Source organism: Mytilus californianus, unplaced genomic scaffold (genome assembly GCF_021869535.1).
Source record: "Mytilus californianus isolate M0D057914Y unplaced genomic scaffold, xbMytCali1.0.p SCAF_9, whole genome shotgun sequence".
Classification (NCBI taxonomy): domain Eukaryota; kingdom Metazoa; phylum Mollusca; class Bivalvia; order Mytilida; family Mytilidae; genus Mytilus; species Mytilus californianus.
In genome coordinates, this window is record NW_026262745.1 from 24108901 (window position 1) to 24129868 (window position 20968).

The window sequence follows — 20968 nt, forward strand, 5'->3', positions numbered from 1 at the left end:
TCAAATACAGCTAAGCTAATCCTGAGTTGAACACCAAAGGGGGCGGAATTCCATAAAACGAAAGAAATGCCGCTGAGTGTAGCGAAGCAAAAGCAATTTATGACGATTTTTGCACCAACAAAACAAATCAAAGCAAAGGGAAACGCCCTGAACGCCCCATCTTGAACCCACGACTGACCTTGCAATTACGACAATCAACAACGTTCACTAACTTTGTCGTCTTAAAATATTTAATAGAAAGTTTTTCTCATTCCTTAAACTGGGAACATTTTATGATAAAACTTTGTGTACACTGTGTACAATGTAAATCTTCCATCAATGTTTCAAAGTCAAGCTAGATTATTATTTAGTTTTTACTGTCTGCAAAAAAAAGTATATTCTAGAATATCCAAATAATTTAAATATGATTTGGATTAGTTTTATGGGGGAGGGGGCAGAGTTAAATATTGCAAAGTGAAACATCTTTGAATAATCTTCCTCTGATCATGTTCATGAGGGAAAGAAAAGCAATTAATGTACACTTAATAACCCTTTCAGTTAAGATTTGTCATAAACCTATTTAAGACTTAAAGTACATCAAACGGAACTAAAATTGCATGCAATAAAGGAGATGTGGGCTATACGTCAAGATGATAACAATCAAACGACACAAAAAACCCTGAGAACACATATAGGGCAATACATAGCTTTCAACAATAGTCAGATGTCTACACAATATGTCAAGTTCTAAATCGTCCCGAATTTATACAAATTGTAGCCTTTATAGATATAGATCCTCCCAAAGAATTATTAAAATTTAAAGACCTCGCTTATTTAATCTTCTTAAATTATTCTTTAAAGTAAGGATCCTTGTCAGTGGTTAATTTTTGTCATATCTTTTACATGTTTGTTAAGAAAATATTTATTCGTATTTAAATGTGAAAACAGACAATGTCGTTAAATTATACAAGAAGACGTTAGCGGCAGTTTCATCGGAGAAGTTGATAAGAGCGTTTCCATAACTTTCAGTCGTAGGTTAAAGCCAAGAGTGACATAAGAAAGGTTAAAAAACACATGCGAAAGGGTTTGAAATATAATGCTAACATACTTACAGCTGTCTCGTACATCGTTCGTTAAGATCATGGTATGATTGCCTATGCCCCTTGAAACAAGGGAAAATCAGTTTTTTACTTACTTTTTGAGACATAGTAGCCTAAAAAAGTAACAAATGTTGCAGTTACCATGCCAACATTGAAATAATGATATACATTGTTATTTATCATTTGCATGAAGGCACCTGTCAAGTGTCAGGATCACAACAGTGACGAGAAAGTACTAAAAATGAATTTTTATGGATGTCTTTTCTCTTTTGTTGTTTTATTAAATTTTTGAAAAAATCATGAATATGTATCATTTTTTTATAATAGTAGTGTTTTAAAACTAATGTTAAGACACACTGTAACTAAAATATGTAAGGCAAAATATTTTTATTACCATCCTAAATGGATTATATAAATACATGTTAAATGATGGGATGATATGCATTTGAGGTAGTGAAGTCTACTGTTGAACACAGATGGAATGTATCATCTCCTCGCTACTGGTCATGTTTTGCAGCATAATCATGAAAATCGGGATACTCTTCAACAAGGCACATTTCTGCCACATTACTGTAAAGAGAAGATGTATTTTGCTGTGTTGAACAAGTTAAAGTCAGACTTGTATATCAAATATTTACGTTGAAGAAAAAAATATTTTTAATTTCTTTGCAAGAGATTACAGTCTTATTCAATTTTGACCTTCTTTCGTTGACGTAATGATTTAAAACCCTGTCAATTTTTTGTTTCATACCGAGTTATCTCATTTCCAAAACAGGTACTTATGAACAGTATTTTGTAGTTTCTATTCAATCATTTCATACTTGCACATTGATATCATTAAATATCCGCCGCAAGCCATACTGATAAATTCCTTAAACTTAAATTATTTCGAAGTTGTAAATCAGCAAATCTAAATAGAACAATAACCGTTGGAAGTTATATAAAAAAAATACGTTTCTACACTTTCAGGCTCCAGTAGACATATCTTATTACGTAAAAGCAAAATAATTGTATCCAATAATAGTTTAAACTATTGCCAATTCCGGGATTTAGTATGTACTTTTTAAAAAACCAAATTCCCAGTCATGTTTATCAAATATCCAAATTTCACAAAACATACAATAAGATAACATGCTAAAAGACCATTCAAAACTTGAAATTGCATTTAACTACTAATATGTAATTAGTAGCTGACGGTTTTCTTGTCAATCTCTTCTTTATTCTAAAATAGTTTAATCCGGGTTTTTACCAGACAAATCAGGAATCTCACAAATCTCACAAATCTGTGACGCCTCCCAACTCTTATTTTCTGATAACGCATTGCATTTAGAGATGAATAAGCTAACAAAGTGAATTATTTAGACTTTGACTTTGCATTGAAATGATTTAATGTCAATTCACTGTAAAAAACACCTTTTCATTTTTTTATAAAAACAAATCGTGTATAGAATAAAAAGTTGAATTAAATTTTGTTATTCTGTACCTTATCTATTTTTTTTATTTCAGAAACAACAAAGAGTACATTGATACAACACTGTGATAAAAAAACATTTTATCAAACAACTGGATTTCATGTTGCTTTAAGGAAACTTATTTCATATCGGAAAGTTATTCTCACAGGTGGGCATGGATGTGGAAAAACGTCATTAGGAATTGAGCTTCTAAACTATTTTTCAAAAACTGAAACAGAAATGTTCACTAGAAAAAGTCCTTTTATTATTCGAATCCCGAATCATTGGCATGTAGTAGTTGAGCCTGGTCAAAATGTAATAATTTTACTTGATGACATTTTTGGAAAAGTAAGATTAGATGAAAATTCCTTAAGAAAGTGGAGTTGCATCTTTCCGGATATGCAGACCTGTATAAATGACAGTAGAATGTGTGTTTTTGTTATAATAACTGTTCGCGATAATATTTTGTCTAATATTTCAGAAAGGATTCAACGAATGGAATTATTTCAAAATGCTAACAATTGTACAGTCAATTTAAATATAGAATCAAGTTTATCGATAGACGACAAACGTGAAATATTGATAAGACATTTTCAGTTTCCTAGAAGTCGTCAAATATTTGTGCTATGCGTTAACCATGAGATGTGTCCTGATGAAAAGAATTCAATCCACATCAATCCTGGGGAAATCGAAAATATTATATCCATACCTAAGTTGTTCGCATATCCTTTATGCTGCTATAACTATGTCAACAACGAGACTTATTTGCAGAGAGGACCTAGATTTTTCAGACAACCATATGAGATAATGTATAATGACATTAAACATATTTGCGAAGACGATAAACTTGCTTATTTTCTCTTTTGTTTGATTTTATTATCAAAATCAAATGAATTTCTAAGAAAGAATACTGCAGACAATTACTTTGGATTAAACTTCAAACTATATAGCACTTTACTTGAAATATGTAATAAACCTGGCTGTGACAGCAGTTAAACTATTCAGTTAGAACAAAAAATCAATATCTTCTCAGACATATACGTACAGGTCTTGAATAATGGATCTGTTGTAAGACTGTCAAACCAGACAACACTTGAAACAATAATTCGCATACTTAGTCACCAACATTTGGACTTATTAATTAACAACTTAGATTTGGAACTTTTGAATAGTGTCCTTACTCTGAATATCAATGACAGCGAAAATCAGAAGATACACATTCCTACGCAATTTTATGAATCTGTTATTGACAGATTTATTTATGAAATTTTAAATGGAGAACAAATGCATGTAGCCAGAAGTAATACATTTAATCATCAGCAATTTGTTGAAGCGTTTGTGAATTCTATGACCAACAAAACATATGGACTTTGTTTTACTAAGAATAAAGACAACAAAAGCTTATTGGAGCATGCAATCAAAACCGATCCTCCACGTTATGCGCTGATAACCGAAATTCTATCTCGCGACCAACCATTGAAAGAAACTCAAGACCAATGCTTCAATGAAATAATCTATAAAGGTTTTTGTTATGCGTGTAGGAAAAGTGATATTCGACTATTTCATGAATTTAGCAATTATGTAAAAAATCTTCCAGATCAGTTTTTACTAGATGGTGCAATTCATTTTTCCGATACAATATTTAACTTGCTTTTAAGATCGCCAATGTGGACATCTGACATAAAAAGATCCGCTCTTGTCTTTAGAAAAAAAGATGACACAACATAAGAGGAGACTAAGCTTGTTTATTTTATTGTGATGAACAAACACAATACTACAACTGAATTTCAAGTTAATGATGTATAAGTTATATCATTAACAAAATGATTCGCCTACAAATGGCGTTTAAAAGATGAAATTGTTTCCGCTGAAAAACACCATACAGTTAAATTTTATTTGAAGGAATAAGTTACAAAGAGGTGTGTTAAGGCGTAACGATTTATATAACAGAAAAGAGATACATTTACACTGAATTACACTTTTATCCGTTTACGTCTCCAATAAAATCATTAAAGAGTTTAATACTTTTTTTTTTTCATTTTAACTTCAGTAGATCGACCAATTGAGATATAAAAAAGGAAGACTGGAGTACTTTAAATACTGTTTCAACTCAGTAACTTGTTTTTAAAATATGCATTACATTGACAGAAGTTGTCTTTAAGTTACTTCATAATTAAGTAATGTCCAACTGATTTATACAGTTAGTTCTTATGTTGCGGTGCTACATAATTTTCCATGTCAAGCAGGAACTGCTTACCCTTCCGGAGCATCTCATTTCATCCCCATTTTGGTGGGGCTCTTGTTGCTCAGTCTTGAACGATTGTTTCAAGTTGGGACGGGGTTGGGCGCTCGCAGTAATCTTTAACTCGCCACATTCTTTATGTACATGTCACAAATCAGAAGCCTTTAATTTAGTGATTGTAGGTGTTTGTTGTCTGTCATATTTTATTTTCGTTAATTGTTTTTCATAGATAAGGCCATTGCTTTTCCCGTTTGAATTGCTTGAAATTTCGTTATGTTAAGGCCTCTTACATATATAGAGTTGACTATACGATTTTGGTTTTGCTCATCGTTGAAGGCCGTGTGATGACCTATAGCTGTATACATTCACTTCATTTGGATTATGATGGGTAGTGTTTTACGATTGGCAATCATACCACATCTCATTTAATTTTCTTTTTGATGGTTTGTTTGATGAGTTTTGTTTTTATTTATCGTTTACCGTCTTTGCATGATCGTTCTTATTCTTAACCAATTTTATTACCACGGGTCACTAGGTATGGTACAAAGCATCTTTCTTATCTAAGGGCATACGACACAGATACAGGGGAGGTAATGACGTTGCTAACGTTGTCAAAACTGCGACATAGATGAAAAAAATATATGCATTTTTCGAATGATTTCGATTCTTAGCTTAAAAACAAGTACACTGACCCATGTTTGTTAAAATGACATTTGACTTGATACTGTTTAAAGATTATTTGTTTAAATTTTTATAAAAAAAATCACAGATGATTTTTTTTTAAATGATATAAATACGCAGCAAAAAAAAACATTTTTTCTAAAATCATGACTTGATTTTAAAAAAAATATTTACAATAAATTGTTACACAAATCAAGAGTACGTTAATGTAAAGAAGATATTCCAAATCTTTTTACAAAAGTTCGCATGTATTTATCTTTTGAAACAAAAAAGTAAGGTATGTCTGTCCAAAGGATAGACGTGTACAAGAAACCGAAATTTTAAGTAAATGTCTAAAACATCGACTCCATTTTTCTCTACATTTAGCACATAAAGGTATATGTTTTATTACATATTCGAATTGACCAAGTAAACAATAGCTTGTATGCAACTTTTCGTGTGATCAAAACTGTATCGTATGCCCTTAAGCAGAACAACGTCTACTTCAACGAGATCATGGCGATTTATTTTCGGTGCAATAGTGACAGTTGTCACTCCCTCCGGCAACGGGACTAGAAAATAATGATTACACCCTCAACATGTTTAATTTCTGCCATACATAGAACACCCTTTTTTGCTTTCACGTCCTAAGGGTATTACTATTCCAGAAGTCATAACTTGTGTGTTGTATGTTCCTTTTCTGTGGATTAACTGTTTATAGAATGGTGTTGAATTACTCGACCTCATGGCATAGATTGCCAAAGCCGTGCTTATTTGTCACAACTTTTATGAATTTTCCGTTTTTAATGCTCCTCAACTTTGATTTTTATTTGCCTTTCAAACTGCTCCTTCTATCTTGTGTAGATGAAATGACCGTCTAGAGTACCAAGTTATAAACCTGGAATCTTTGATTTGTTCTAATCTCTTAATCATAAAAATGCTTCTGTCAAAGTGTCATATAGTGTATTAAGGCTAGCCAAAGTAATTGATGTATAAAATGTTTTACCTTCAGACTATATAGAAATGCTAACTAAAACAAAACATAAAATATTTATCATGAAAATATGGTAAAATTAAAAAACTTGAGGTCTTTTCACAGTTTTAAACTGTCTTTCGGTGGCGAAAAAAACTTCTATTCAAGATTCGTGAAATTCCAAGATGGTTTGACATAGTTATTGATACAAAAAGCAGAGAGAAAGACATATTTTCAAAAATTTTGAGGTTTATACTGTTTTTAATCATGAAGAACATCTGTCTAAGTAAAATTCATTGAAGTTATTGATGTCTAAAAAAAAATAAGAAATAATATATAATATGTACTGTTTTTATAAATTCATGATATAGGTAAGAGATGCAGACGGGTATTCATCGCGCCTACAGCCATCCAGGTGTAAAATTAATACACAAATAGATATATATCAGTCTATGGAAAAAGCGAATCGATAAAAACGTTTCTTATATGAAATAGCGATATTGTCTAATATGAAATTGTAAATATGCAGACACTCCATGCGGAAAAAGTTGTTTTCGGCAATGAAAAATATGTTTTGTTAAGAAAATACCAACTTTAAAACATATTGTTCAAATATAAACAACAATTAAGTCTAAATATATATTCAATAGTTAGGTAAAAGTAAAAGTTTTTGTCCGTGTAAAATTTGAGGTGTTGTGTTTTCTTATGTACATAAATAAACAAATGCTATAAATTCTAATATGGATGCGATACTTTTAAAATATGATAGCAGTATTTTTTTTAATGTCACTATAAGTGAAATTGTATGTTAGTAAGCAGTTTTATGATCACTGCTAAACGTCAAAATGTTTTTGTTAGCATCTTTCCAACGGGAAAAAGTCTTTGATATCCAATAAGAACTGTCAACAAGTTTTTCAATGTTAATAATAAATACATCTTCTGTTGACAATGTTTTCATTCGTGGTATCTGAAGTTGTTTTATTTATAGTCTGAGGCTGCTCAATTGGATTTTCATAACTTGTTTTAAGTTTTTTATTAGGATGACAGATGGTATCTTCAAAGTTCGGGACAACAGTAATTGTACATTTTTCTTTGTTTGGAATAATTATTTTCCCATTTGAATATTCATTTCCAGGTGTAATTGGGAACCGTATTGGATGGAATTGTTTGTCTGAATGTTTTCTTTTTCTTTTAAGAAACAATTTTTCCTTGTCTTTGTGGATATTTACAGCATGACCTATGATATAATCGAATAGGTCGGTAGAATATTCACAGTAGCCACATTTAAATTCCGTCATAGCATCATCACTGAAAATAGAATTACTCGGTATAACCATATGATCGAAAATTATGGACAGGTTGTTAACACTGAAACTGTTGATAGGGTAAAACAACATTTTTCGACATGATTAGGGGCGCATTGCATTTGCGCCAATTTTTACAAAATCAAATCTTTCATTTGCGCCACAAGATTATATTTCATTTGTGCCATTTTACAGGTAACATATAACGGACAAGTTTAAAATATTCCTTGCTACATCGTAAATAAGATTATTTTTTTAAGTACTCCCCCTGGGTAACTATGTTAGTTTATTCTTATTTTTAATATAAAACTGAGAGTCACTTAGGTTTAGAATTATATAGTGTTCACATGTTTGAGGTTTGAGGTGTTAAGATGAACATTATCAATTCTGAGACAAACAGGCCGTTGGTTTTCTCAAAACTTGATAGTTTCATGTTTTTCATGTTGGGGTCGTTTATAGCCGACTATACGGAATGGGTTTTTGAAGGCCGTACGGTTGTATATGAGGGCTTTCACCCACTTCATTTGAACTTTGGTGGATAGTTGTCTCATTGGCAATCATACCACATCTCCTTATTTGTATATAGAGGAAATAAGTCTGTAATTTTTTATAACCACACATATAGTTTATCCAGTGTAAATGAGAACATCCAAGCTGCAAACGAGTCTTGTGTCAGAACAAAATATTGGTTTTACTCCAGTGTATTGTGCTTTCTTTTAGTTTTTATGATAATTTTATAATTAATTCATAACAGAACTGTGTTTGAACATTATTAAAAAAGTCTCTTATTAAGAACGCATCAGTGTATAGTGCTTTCATTATAATTACTATGACTGATTTCGGAGGAATATGTTTTATTATGCAATCAAAAACTGTGTTTTAAAGTTACTATTAAAAGTCTTTTTTGAATAAAACTATTTTTTTTATACAATTACCTGTATTTACAATGTACCTGTATTATTGGCGCAAATGAAATTTTTTATTTTGGCGCAAATGAAATATGGTTTGTGGCGCAAATGAAATGCCAATTGGCGCAAAAGCAAAGCACCGATGATTAGTACATTTAAGCGTTAATTTTGTTACAGGTACGAAATTTTAGAGATATTTTGCCTATAACATTAAACCTGTCATGAACAATAATTGTGAATTATGTTTCCGGTTTTCTTGAATTACATTGTGACTTGTTGTCGTATTTATTTTATATGAGAAAACTATCGCAGTTATATAAGAAAAATATTGCATTCATTATTTTTTCATATTAAAAAAACATCGCTGTTATTTTAGAAAAATATCGTATCCATACCATAAAATATAGCAGTATCATTGAATTATTGGCGATTTTGAATTAGAAAACAATTGAATTCATCGAAATTAAATTCCACTAATTTTGCTAAATGATATTAATTGAATGTGTACATCTACAAATGATAAATCGTGCATTTATGTTTCATTTAATCAACATATCGATTTTCTCGTATTAATACAACTTGCTTGTTATTATATTACACAATTCATGAAAGTTATACAGGCAAACGTTTGAAGTGGTAAATGTTACCCTGTTTTAAGAAGAATAGTCAGTACTCCCAGAAATCTTCATTTCTTCACACAAATGTAAAAAATCGTCTGAGATTTCCCATAATACAACTCGTTCATATTCGACAATATCGCTATTTCATATAAGAAACGTTTCTTCCATTGACTGGATATTAGGAATAGTTCACGAACAGAGCGTGCAAGAGATTTAAAAGCAGCAGTTAAGTTTCATTTGCAGAAAAATGTACCTTTTATCATAATTATTAATGTTGTATAACTTAAAACAGGTTTTGTCATTCAGCTTGTTGATATTAAAATAAATTCCACTATGCTGTTTTCGTTATGCGATTCATGTTTACTGTCAAAAAATGATACTAGACTTTCATTTTCACTGTAGGGGCGATTCATTTATATTGTATATGCGATGCATTTTCACAGAAGCAATAAAGTAATTTTCATCATATAAAGTCTTAATTTAGCCGACTCTCTCACAAAATTTATGAAGTGAGAAGGATTGATTATCTATGCATACTTTGTGAGTGAAAGTCTGAGGTAATATATCAATAAATTCCGTAAAAATAGTCCTTATTGCTAATATAGTCAATTCTACTTTCTCTAATAATTTGTCCAAATCTATATGCAGGATAAAATTTATCCTTTCCTATGACACGCCCTCATTGAATACATATATCTTGGACAGTTAAGCCAATCCACGTCACCGAAAAAAAGTAAAGTTTTCGGTTTCGGTCTAACTCTACATCACATACTATAATAAAACGTCATTAGAGCTAATGCTAATTACCTACCTCCTAATGCTTGTAGTTTAAAGGTGTGGTCGGCTTCCTTGCTTTGTTTGTATAAATTTTTGCTTAAGCATTGTAATTAAGATTGAGCAAACATTTATACAAACAAAGCAAGATCTAATGGATGCATCGTAGAATACAAAGAGCTTTCACAAAACAATCTTCAGTTCACGAGTGATTGAGCGGTAACGCTTTCATCTCGCACAAACAATTGCTTTACATCTGACTCTTGGATGACCGGATAATTGATATTTCCCATTCCATTGTGTATACATCTTATAAAGTAAAGAAAGTTCCATCAACAATCGAGTCACCTTAATTTATGTTTGAATTTCTTACAAATTGTTGTTATAAATAAGCAAATACGTAATTATAAGAATACAAGGCAATATTGAATACAGTTTTTTGTAAAATGTTTAAATGGTTCTATGCCACGGTGTACAACGCCGTACAGTTGAGTCCAAACGTTAATCGCTGCAACGCAATGCGAGGTTGGTAGATAGACCGTCCTAATATTTTCACCGAAGACTTAACTGTTGTACTGTTCAGTTAAGTATTCAATGTTTATGAAAACAAAGTTTACTGCTCCTGACAGCATTGTATATTATTTATATTATATGAACACTCTGCGACTATTTTAAATAGACAGGTCTGTGAATTATTGGTAAACAACGTGAAACACACATTCTGTGTAACTCAAACTTCTTTAAACTACAAATAAAGCATAGTTGGTTGGCTCTTACACTAAATGCGACCGTGTGTTTTGTGATTTGTTGTTGTTTAAGATACATAATGCGAATGAGAAACCCGTTGTTTTACTTTATTTGTAGACATTTACATGAAAAAAATGACCTTAGAATTTCGGCACTGTACGATTAATTCTCTTTGTAGTTTGTTTGCTTTCTTTAGTACCGTTCGTTGTAAATTCTTGTACTGTTCGTTGTGCGAAACCCTATCAATATGGTAGAAATATGTACGAAACGGCGTGACAAATTTTCAAAGCTTTATTAAGCGAGTATAAAACTTTTCAAGGAAAATTCAGCATAAAAATACGTTATATTCATGGATGTTCTACTCTAGTATATTTTCGGATCCATGACACACTAATAGCAAACTCACCAACAATATTTGAATATGCATGATATGAACGTGTACACCTTAAGACGATGTGACGCATATCACCCTGACCTTTGACCTGAAGATTAAAATACTGAATTTCTAAGAAACTGGATTGCAACCAGGCGCTCCCGATGAGTGGGCTTCTCTTGCTCCAACAAATACACAATTCAGGTTGTTTTAATCTTCGATAAGAAATGTTAGAAATGTCAAATAGTTTTAGTAGTTGCAAATGCTTTCTAACAAAAAATAAAATATAGGTATTTCAATAGAAACAGCTAATTATGTTCTCGATGTTTTACATATTTGTTTGTTTTTATAGTGATTAAGATTATAACACAATGTTGACTGCTGTACCCCTATTTTTGACAATTTTACCTATTATGTCTGTTTGTTTTGTTCACACATCGTTGTCAATAAAACCAGGTTTAATCCACCATTTTCTGCGTAAGAAAATGCCTGTACTAAGTCAGGAATATGACAGTTGTTATCCATTCGTTTGATGTGTTTGAGCTTTTGATTTTGTCATTTGCTTAGGGACTTTCCGTTTAGAATTTTCCTCGGAGCTCGGTATTTTTGTTATTTTTCTTTTTACTAACGAACGGTACAGAACTATGACGAAAACACGCAACGAACGTACAGTAAAAACAATCTACGAACGGAACACAACGCACAACGTCCGGAATCAACCATACGTTGGTTATTCCCGTGTATATTCAAGTAAGCATCTAAGACTAGCTTGCATTTCAAATTGTAAATATCATCAATATCAAAGTAATTGAAGACTATTTGCAGTTGTTGCATGTCGAATTATCACATAAAACAGCAATGAAAATTCATCGCACCTCCAAAAATTCCACATCAGAAATGATCGCACTTACAGTGATAATGCATCGCATTTATAGTTAAAATGAACCGCATTCAGTAATCAATATTATGGATTTCGCTGCTTTAATTACACTTTTTTGGACTTTAATCCTGTTATTATACATTAAAAAGTTATATTCTTATGAAATTGTGTTAAAACATACATTCAAATCAATTATTTTGTATTTTCAAAGAGTAAACAAACGCAGTTTTTCCCCATCATCCTTTATTCTACAATAGTAATACTCGCGTACTACAGTGAAAATGAACTAACTGGATTTGCACTTTATATACACTGCGTAAGTAATTGTCTAATTGCTTGAGGCCTGGCTACAGTCCAATATGCTGACAGCTTAATAAAGATAACCCCCAAAAAAATTATGAAAGCTGAGCTAATCCAAATATAAGGACAGTGCATCTGATATAAACCTACCATTCTTTGTGCTAGTAATCATTCCATTTCTCACAATTGGGAATTTGTGTTCTAAAAGTTTTCATTTACTTATAAATGAGATATTGTTTTACCGTTTTTATTTTCTTTACTTTAGATGATTTAGCGTATTAATACATTTGGCAACCATTGTCATTTAGTCAATAAGCAATTATAAGCTGTGGTTAGCGCCCCGGAATCCCCAGCAGAATTGATCAACCTTCATTTTGGTGTCGCTAAGCGGAAGTTGATGAGGATGTAGAAAGCAACTTTTTCCTAGTTGATTACGAAAAACTGAAACTGACCAATAAAACGAGAGCATCAAATTTTTATTAGCCATGCTTCAATTTGAGGAAAAGCCGTGCTTTTTTGACGATATCAGTATTGATATTACACATAGAAATAAGAGGATGCATGATTTCCAATGATACAAATCTCCGCCAGAGACCAAATTAAGTAGAATGTAACTAATCAAGGTCACCATACGGCCTTCAACAATGAGCAAAACCCATACCGCTATTCAAGCTATAAAAGCCCTCGAAATGACAAATGTAAAACAATTCAAACGAGAAAACTAACGACCTGATTTATGAACAAAACAATAAACGAATAGAACTTAAATATGATTCACAGGAACAAAGTTCAGTCACTGAATTACGGGCTCCTGACTTGCGACAGTCACATACAGAATGTGGCGGGGTTAACCATATTTGCCGGCGCCAAACCTTCCCCTAACCTTGGACAGTGGTGAAACAAAACAACATAAGAATCAACTATAAAAAATCAAATGAACAGGGTTTAACTTATCAAATCGATACAAACACAAAAAACTAACAAAAACATAAAAGACACAAGGTACAGATCTAAGAGTACTCGCAGTTACTACAGGTTAGTTCAAAGATAATAATAACTTATACAAAATCATGTATCTAAGACTAAAATCACAGATTACTTTGTACGTTTTGAGACAGTTTCTCTTCGGAGTCAATGGTATGAGATAGTATGTCAGTGGAATATGAATTTGAGAGGCGGTGCTAGAACCGTTTTAAGTTTCAAAAAATACCACAGTTGTATAATTATGTCAGTTTGAAATACTAACTCATTCAGAAATTCAATCCTAAAGAGAGGGTAGCACATTTTAAAATTCAATTGATAGTGTGTAGTTTAAAAAGAAAAATAAACCAATTTATGTGTTTGGTCAGCGATTTAAGATGCTTGCTCATAAGGCTTTTCCTGATAATTTTTTATGTTACTGACTTATTAATCTCAGTTTATGGATAAGTAAGAAATTTCAGTTTGTTGTCATACTGTCCATAAATTTTTGAAATTTGTATTAATGTTTTATATAGACGTGTTAGATCACGTAGGAAACGAAAACCTTTGCAATGGTGTTTGACGAAGATCATTCAGTAGCTTTTAATTAAAAAATGGGCATAATAATAAGTGGTTAGGCGAGTAAAGATAAAACATTCCTAATCAAGCACATAATAAATGACAAACGGGTACAAATTGACAATCTCTGGAATCCTTAGATTTTCTACAACCCAAATGAAAATAGGCTATTTGTTATTTGCCATATCTGTATAGTATTCTCTTCCGTATAATCCTAGCCAAGAAATGTTTACTCGTCGACTGTTTCGCCAACTAAACAGTTCGGAAAGCTTACCTTTTCTTTCTGTGTATTGCGTTTCGTTGATCGAAGTTAAAAGTAAGAAAACAGCAACATCCTCATCGAAAAAAATAACTAAATGTGTTTGACTAACTTTTCACTAGTACACATTTTTATTTAGGGGCCAGCTGAAGCCCTTCTCCGGGTGCGGGATTTTCTCGCTGTGTTGAAGATCCATTGGTGGCCTTGGGTTGTTGTCCCTTTGACACAGTCCCCATTTCCATTCTTAATTTTACATCTTGCAGACAATACAAGCCTCATTTGGAAACGTTATATTTATTTTAACATATTTGTTGGTAGGGTTTAATGAATGTATCTGCCAATACAACTGGTGAGAAGATTGCTCTGAATATGACAGTAACAACTGGTATCGTAGGAGGTAGTAAACATACATCAGAGATGTTTGTGTTACAAGACTACAGCCATGTAAGTTATATAATATTCAAGCATTTGTTTTATTGTCAAGTTTTACATGTATAATTTATACACTACGCATGATATTGAATAACAACAAACATTTCGTTTCAGTGCTCTTCGTGTCTGTATGACAATTAAATCTAAAGTCCCGGTCACACCTTACCGGATAGCGCGAACGGACGCCGAACGGATAACTATTTTTCAATCCGTTCATGTCCGTTAGACGTTCGTTCTTATCCGTTAGACGTCCGTCCATATCCGTTTCATGTCCGTTCAGCGTCCGTTTTATCCGTCGACGTCCGTTCTGGCCGGTGGAAAATTTTGTGCATGTTCAAAACTTTGAACGGACATCCAACGGATGAAGTGTCCGTTGAACGTCCGGTAGGCGTCCGTTTTTTACGGTTCTCGTCCGTTCCGTTTCCGTTTTGTATCCGTTACTTGTCCGTTATACATCCGTTGGAGGTCCGGTAGACCAATTCACCAACGGACTTCTACCGGGCGTATAACGAATAAAACGGATGATGACCGGATGTGAAACAGACATCAACGGAAGGAAAACGGATAAAACGGATACGTACCGAATGTAAAACGGATAAATGCCAATTGAAAATTTCGCGTCAGAAATACCAATTATCGGTATGTCAGATTTCTTGAGTGTCATGAATAAAATTGAGAATGGAAATGGGGAATATGTCAAAGAGAAAACAACCCGACCAAAGAGCACACAACAGCCGAAGGCCACCAATGGGTCTTCAACGCAGCGAGATAATCCCGCACCCGGAGGTCATCCTCAGCTGGCCCCCAAATAAAATGGTGTACTAGTTCAGTGAAAATGGACGTCACCCTAAACTCCAAAACATATAAATGAACTAAAATTTAAAAACATACAAGACTAACAAAAGCCAGAGGCTCCTGACTTGGGACAGGCGCAAAAATGAAGCGGGGTTAAACATGTTTTGTGAGATCTCAACCCTCATCCTATACCTCTAGCCAATGTAGAATAAAGAAACACATAACAATACGCACAGTAAAACTCAGTTTAAAAGAAGTCCGAGTCCGATGTCAGAATAGGTAACAAAAGAAACTAAGCAACATAACAATGATACATAAATGAACAAATGACTACTAGCAGTTACTGACATGCCAGCTCCAAACCTCAATTAAACTGGTTGAAAGATTATAACTTCATCATATGAAAATCAAGTACAATCCCTCCCGTTAGGGGTTTAGTATCATACCATCATAAAATATATGAGAAGAACATAACCCGTATCATGCCAACAACTGGTTTTAGAATAAATGTGTTTATTTCCGATGCAAAGACCCTATGAGTGAATCAATATTAATACCAAAATATGCAATCCTTAATGACTTGACAACAGTATTGTAACTATATCCTTTCCGAATAGTCTGTTTAAAGGTTTGATTAGCTTTTGAGGTGAATGCCGACATTTTTGTGCTTTGTAAAGAATATTACCATAAAATATTGGATGTAAAATACCTGAACGTATGGAACGCCATAGCTGTCTTATGTGTCTTTTTTATTATAATAAGGTGTTTTTTTATTATACGAAGGTGCTTTTCTATTATACGAAGGTGCTTTTCTATTATACGAAGGTGGTTTTTTATTATACGAAGGTGGTTTTCTATTATACGATGGTGGTTTTCTATTATACGAAGGTGGTTTTCTATTATACGAAGGTGGTTTTCTATTATACGATGGTGGTTTTCTATTATACGATGGTGGTTTTCTATTATACGAAGGTAGTTTTCTATTATACGAAGGTGCTTTTCTATCATGTGGATGAGCTTTTCTATTATGTGGATGAGCTTTTCTATTATGTGGATGAGCTTTTCTATTATGTGGATGTGGTTCCCGTGATTAACCGGAAGTGTGGCGTGTCACATGATTTGAAAACAGGGACGGGTCAATTGCTAATAAAATATGGAAAAATCTTAAATCAAGAAAATCAATTAAGTCTTTAAAAGTTTTTATGGACTATTATATTTGAAATAAAACAATCAATTAATCATAATTGATAAGTGAATTTATCAAAATATCGGAATTCGTCCACCTGTTGACCCTGCATTGTTTTCGGCGATATATCCGGGTTGCACTAACGACAGGACGATTGCCCGGATTGGGACAGGATATATTGACCGGATGAGATATAAATAGTCAGAACTTTTTGTTATTTGATAGATTATTTCAATATTTGAAGACCTTAGAGATACATAACTATATTTTATGAAAATCTAACAAAAAAAGTCACAATATTTTTAAGCAAAAATAGTTCAAATGAACGACAAAAAGTGTTAATATAGCTATTGTTTTACAATATTTTTTAATGAAACTAAAACTTTATAGAAAAAAAAAAGTTTTGTAACAAAAAAAATTGAGCGGACGGATTTCGCCACGAACAATAATGAGCTGATCGACATAAGTGTAACACATTTCTTATATCTAATAATATTTTGAAATTAATAAATCTTTATGAGGAATAATTGTTAAAATGATATTTTATGAAAATATTAACTGAAGTGTTAAAACTGATTATATAAGTCAATTTAATTATTAAATGTATTTGATCTCTTGTGTGAAAACTCAAATGACATGTTGTTTGGCTTGATTGGTAATTACGACAAGTGTCACAATTAGATTATTTAACTAAATGTTCTTGGTCTATTATGTCAAAATGTTTATCACTTATTCAAACATGTTCAAGCGATGCTTTGCTTTTGGGCCAATTGGCATTTCATTTGCTCCAAAAAGTCTTTCATTTGCGCAAAAAAAACAACATTTCATTAGCGCCAATGATACAGGAAAATACAGGTAAATAGTATAAAAAAAATAGTTTAATTCCAAATGGACTTTTCGTAATAATTCTAAAACATAGTTTTTGATCGCATAAAAAAAAATAAAAAAATATATTCCACCGAAATTAGTCATCGTAACCATAATGAAACTCGCTGTTTTATATTAAACAATAAGTATGAACTTTTTTTAATTAGTTACACAGGGAGGAATACTTAAAGAAACTCATCTTATTCACGATGTAGCAATGGATATTTCAAATTTCTTTGTTATATGTTACCTGTAAAATGGCGCAAATAAAATATAACATTGTGGCGCAAATGAAAGATTGGATTTTGTCAAAATTGGCGCAAATGCAAACTTTGTTATTAAAACTTTGTTGTTTGTTAAATGAAAACTGGAAACCGGTACGTCTAAACACCACCTAGGCCGCCTTGGTGCACTAAGCTCCTGAAACTGCACTAAGCCCATGATGGAACAGTCATATAAGCACCTAGGTCATTCAGTACGATAAAGTTTTGAATAAAGAGCATATATTTAAATTTTGGTGTAAATATATTCAGAAATTAAAGACTTATTAACATTTTACGTGGCACGCGCCAACTTTTGTTTAATGTGTCCAGTTATTATAGTGTTAATTGAATCCACTGAAGCTTGACGAATTCATAAAAACTGCACTAAGGAGATGAATGAGAGGTTAAATATGCACCAAGATCATAAATTAAGATTTCTTATTATGAAAAAAAAAATATGGTCAAAGTTGGTTCGAAGATCTAGATAGATTTAAAAGTTATTAACATTTTTAACATGACACGCGCTCTTCTTGTGTAATGCCCCCTCTGTATTGTATGATTACCTTGATAATTGATCTAATCAATCTTGAAGGATTAACTTTTAACCAGTAATTCATTCTTCTTTGTTTATAATCATTAATGATAAAAGGACTGTTGATCTTTTCTTTGATGCTTTGTTAGAAGTTTGTTTATTTGGGGAAAAAGTGTTGGAAATAAAATTTTGAGAAAATAACAGTAAAAACAATGGAGATTGGCTTGTTTACGAAGCCAAGTGTATTGTATTCTGTTTCTTTTTATTCTTCTCAATTTACTGTTTCAAGACTTAAAGTTATAAATATAATAGACTAAATTCAATTATAAGAGTGTAAAATGTGGCGTCCTTTGGGTTATCAACAAGTATGACAGATCGCTGATAATTCTACAAGGGATACAACTAATTATAATTAAATCTATATTTCATATATACATGATATAATTTGGGAGTTATGATATGATTGCCATTGAGAAATGTAAATATCCACCAGAGTTGAAATGACGAAGATTTAAGCAATGACAGGTCGCAGTACGACCTTAAACGACGAGATAATCCATACCGTCTAGTCATCTTTATGTATATTCATTGTTTTTTTTTTGTTCCAAAAGTTTAAAAACTTAAAGGAAATATTGTCATAATGTAAATTTGACTGATAACAGTTTTTAAACGATTATATGTATTTCAAATGATGTTAGCTGTTTACAAAGAACCTGCAAAATAACAAATTCCCTGTATTTTACCGAACCAAATATATTTAATCAGAGTCTTCAAAATAGCCACTGCCTTAATCATGATGACATGGAATTAAAATAATCTCTTATTTTCCGGGCCTTTTTATACAAATAAGATGATGTGGTATGAAAACCAATAGGACAAATCTCCATCGAAGTCGCAAGTCACAATTATAAAAGTAAACCATTTAATATTGGTCAAAGTACGGTTTTCAACACGGAGCCTTGCCTCACACCGAACAACCCACTTTAATTAAAGTTTAAAATATTGAACTTAAATTTCTTTTATATTTCGAATTTCTTATGTGTCAGAATAAAAATTTCATTCCAAATTTTTTTTATTAAAAGATTTTAAAATGTTTTGATTTTCTTTATCTCTTTAAAATTCATACTAATTTTAACCCCAAAATCTGCCATTGAGATATCTCTTATTAAAAAAAAATTTAAGGTATAGGTATTATATAAAATGTTGGCATTTGAGGAAGACACCGTTATTATATAATAACCTTTCTTTATTTCTTCATGGATCAGTGGTTTTATTACCTGTTAATTACTGGCACGTGCCGTCGGACAAAACCTTTGATGACAGAAAAAAATCATATTACGACAAAACAACAAAATGTACTGACAAAAAATTCCAGATATGTTATCTTGAGGAAAAACTACATCCGATGGTATGTTTGTTTTATTCATAACACCATCCCATCATGGGCTTAGTGCAGTTTCAGGATCTTAGTGCACCAAGGCGGCCTAGGTGGTGTTTAGACGCTCCCCTGGCAACTACGGTCACAATTGATAAAGTAGATTATATGGTACTATTTGTTTAATTTGAGTCTTTTTTTGTTATTATTTTGCTTTCTGTTTTCATTTATACCATGTCGCTTACTATATTTTATATGTTGTTGATGCTATAGCATTATTTTATATGCTGATTTGCAATAAACTTAATATTACAATTACAATTAAATATCTGTACTTCTAAATTGTGCCGGTGAACTCAATCAGGTCAACATTTTGGGATCAAAGATATAAGTTTTAACGGATAGGACTTATTGTTTCATACAATTTATAAGTTTATTTCAAATGTATCTCAATTTAAAAAAAGATGATTTGAAATTTTAGAAATTTTGAACACTTTCTGTCGATTATGTCAATATAATTCGTCGCATAATTCGCACAGGTCAACTTTTCTTGTAGAGAAACATTTTTTTACTATAAAGTTAATTTTTTGTTTTTGACAATACAATGCACATATATCGGGTACTAGCATCCTTTAGTCAGGCTAAATTACTGAAATCTTCACAATTTTAGCATTTTAGTTAAATTTTAGACGGTTTCCGTCTAAAATGAAATTGGCCGCATTTGTATTCATACTTAATATTGAAATGTAAGTTGTATTTGATGATAATACATAACATATATAAAGGTTGAGGATGAACACCGATGCAGCCACTTACATTTTTGACAAAAACCATCTGAAAAGTGACATTTTTTGGCATATTTGATATATTTTTCATATTTAAGCTTGAATCGGAGCGTTTTAATGACTAAATCAGTTAAAATCTTTCACATAAACTAATAAAATCAACTGAAATAGACACTTTAGTGTTCAAAAAGTGTCCAAAATCCTTCGTCATATGAACCTGAAATTTGAGGCCAAAATCGGCCCTTACCGGACCTACTCCTTTTAACTGTTAAACAAACGAGATAGTAACAATTTTTGTCGATCAGTTCAAAACATTAAAAGCTTTTTTTCGGCGATTTTGAAAACTGTTGGGTCATTTTTTTGGGGTCAAAAAACATTTTTTGTTACTATAAAGTTTACATTTTCATATACTAGTATAATAATTATATTGATTAATATCGCATAACAGATTTCTTAGTTTTATTTTAAAATGTTGTTAAACAAAAGCTATATTGACACTTTTTGCCGTTCATTTCAACTTTATTGTTAGATTTTCATAAAATATAGTTATGTATCTCAAAGGTCTTCAAATATTGAAATAATCTATCAAATAACAAAAAAGTTCTGACTATTTATATCTCATCC

At 31.8% G+C, this 20968-nt stretch overlaps 2 protein-coding genes across 5 annotated transcripts in view; both read left to right on the forward strand.

Annotated features, from left to right (window-relative positions):
- LOC127715538 (membrane-associated guanylate kinase, WW and PDZ domain-containing protein 1-like) overlaps nucleotides 1-4541 on the forward strand; it is a 98559-nt gene extending 94018 nt beyond the window's left edge. For all 4 annotated transcript variants that reach the window (XM_052221623.1, XM_052221624.1, XM_052221622.1 and 1 more), the window contains one exon: nucleotides 2586-4541. In XM_052221623.1, coding sequence (XP_052077583.1) covers nucleotides 2586-3526 — 941 coding nt within the window. In that variant the 3' untranslated portion in view covers nucleotides 3527-4541. The remainder of the gene's footprint in view (nucleotides 1-2585) is intronic.
- The window catches only part of LOC127715545 (uncharacterized), a 135771-nt gene that overhangs the window by 101653 nt on the left and 13150 nt on the right, over nucleotides 1-20968 (forward strand). The window lies entirely within an intron of this gene.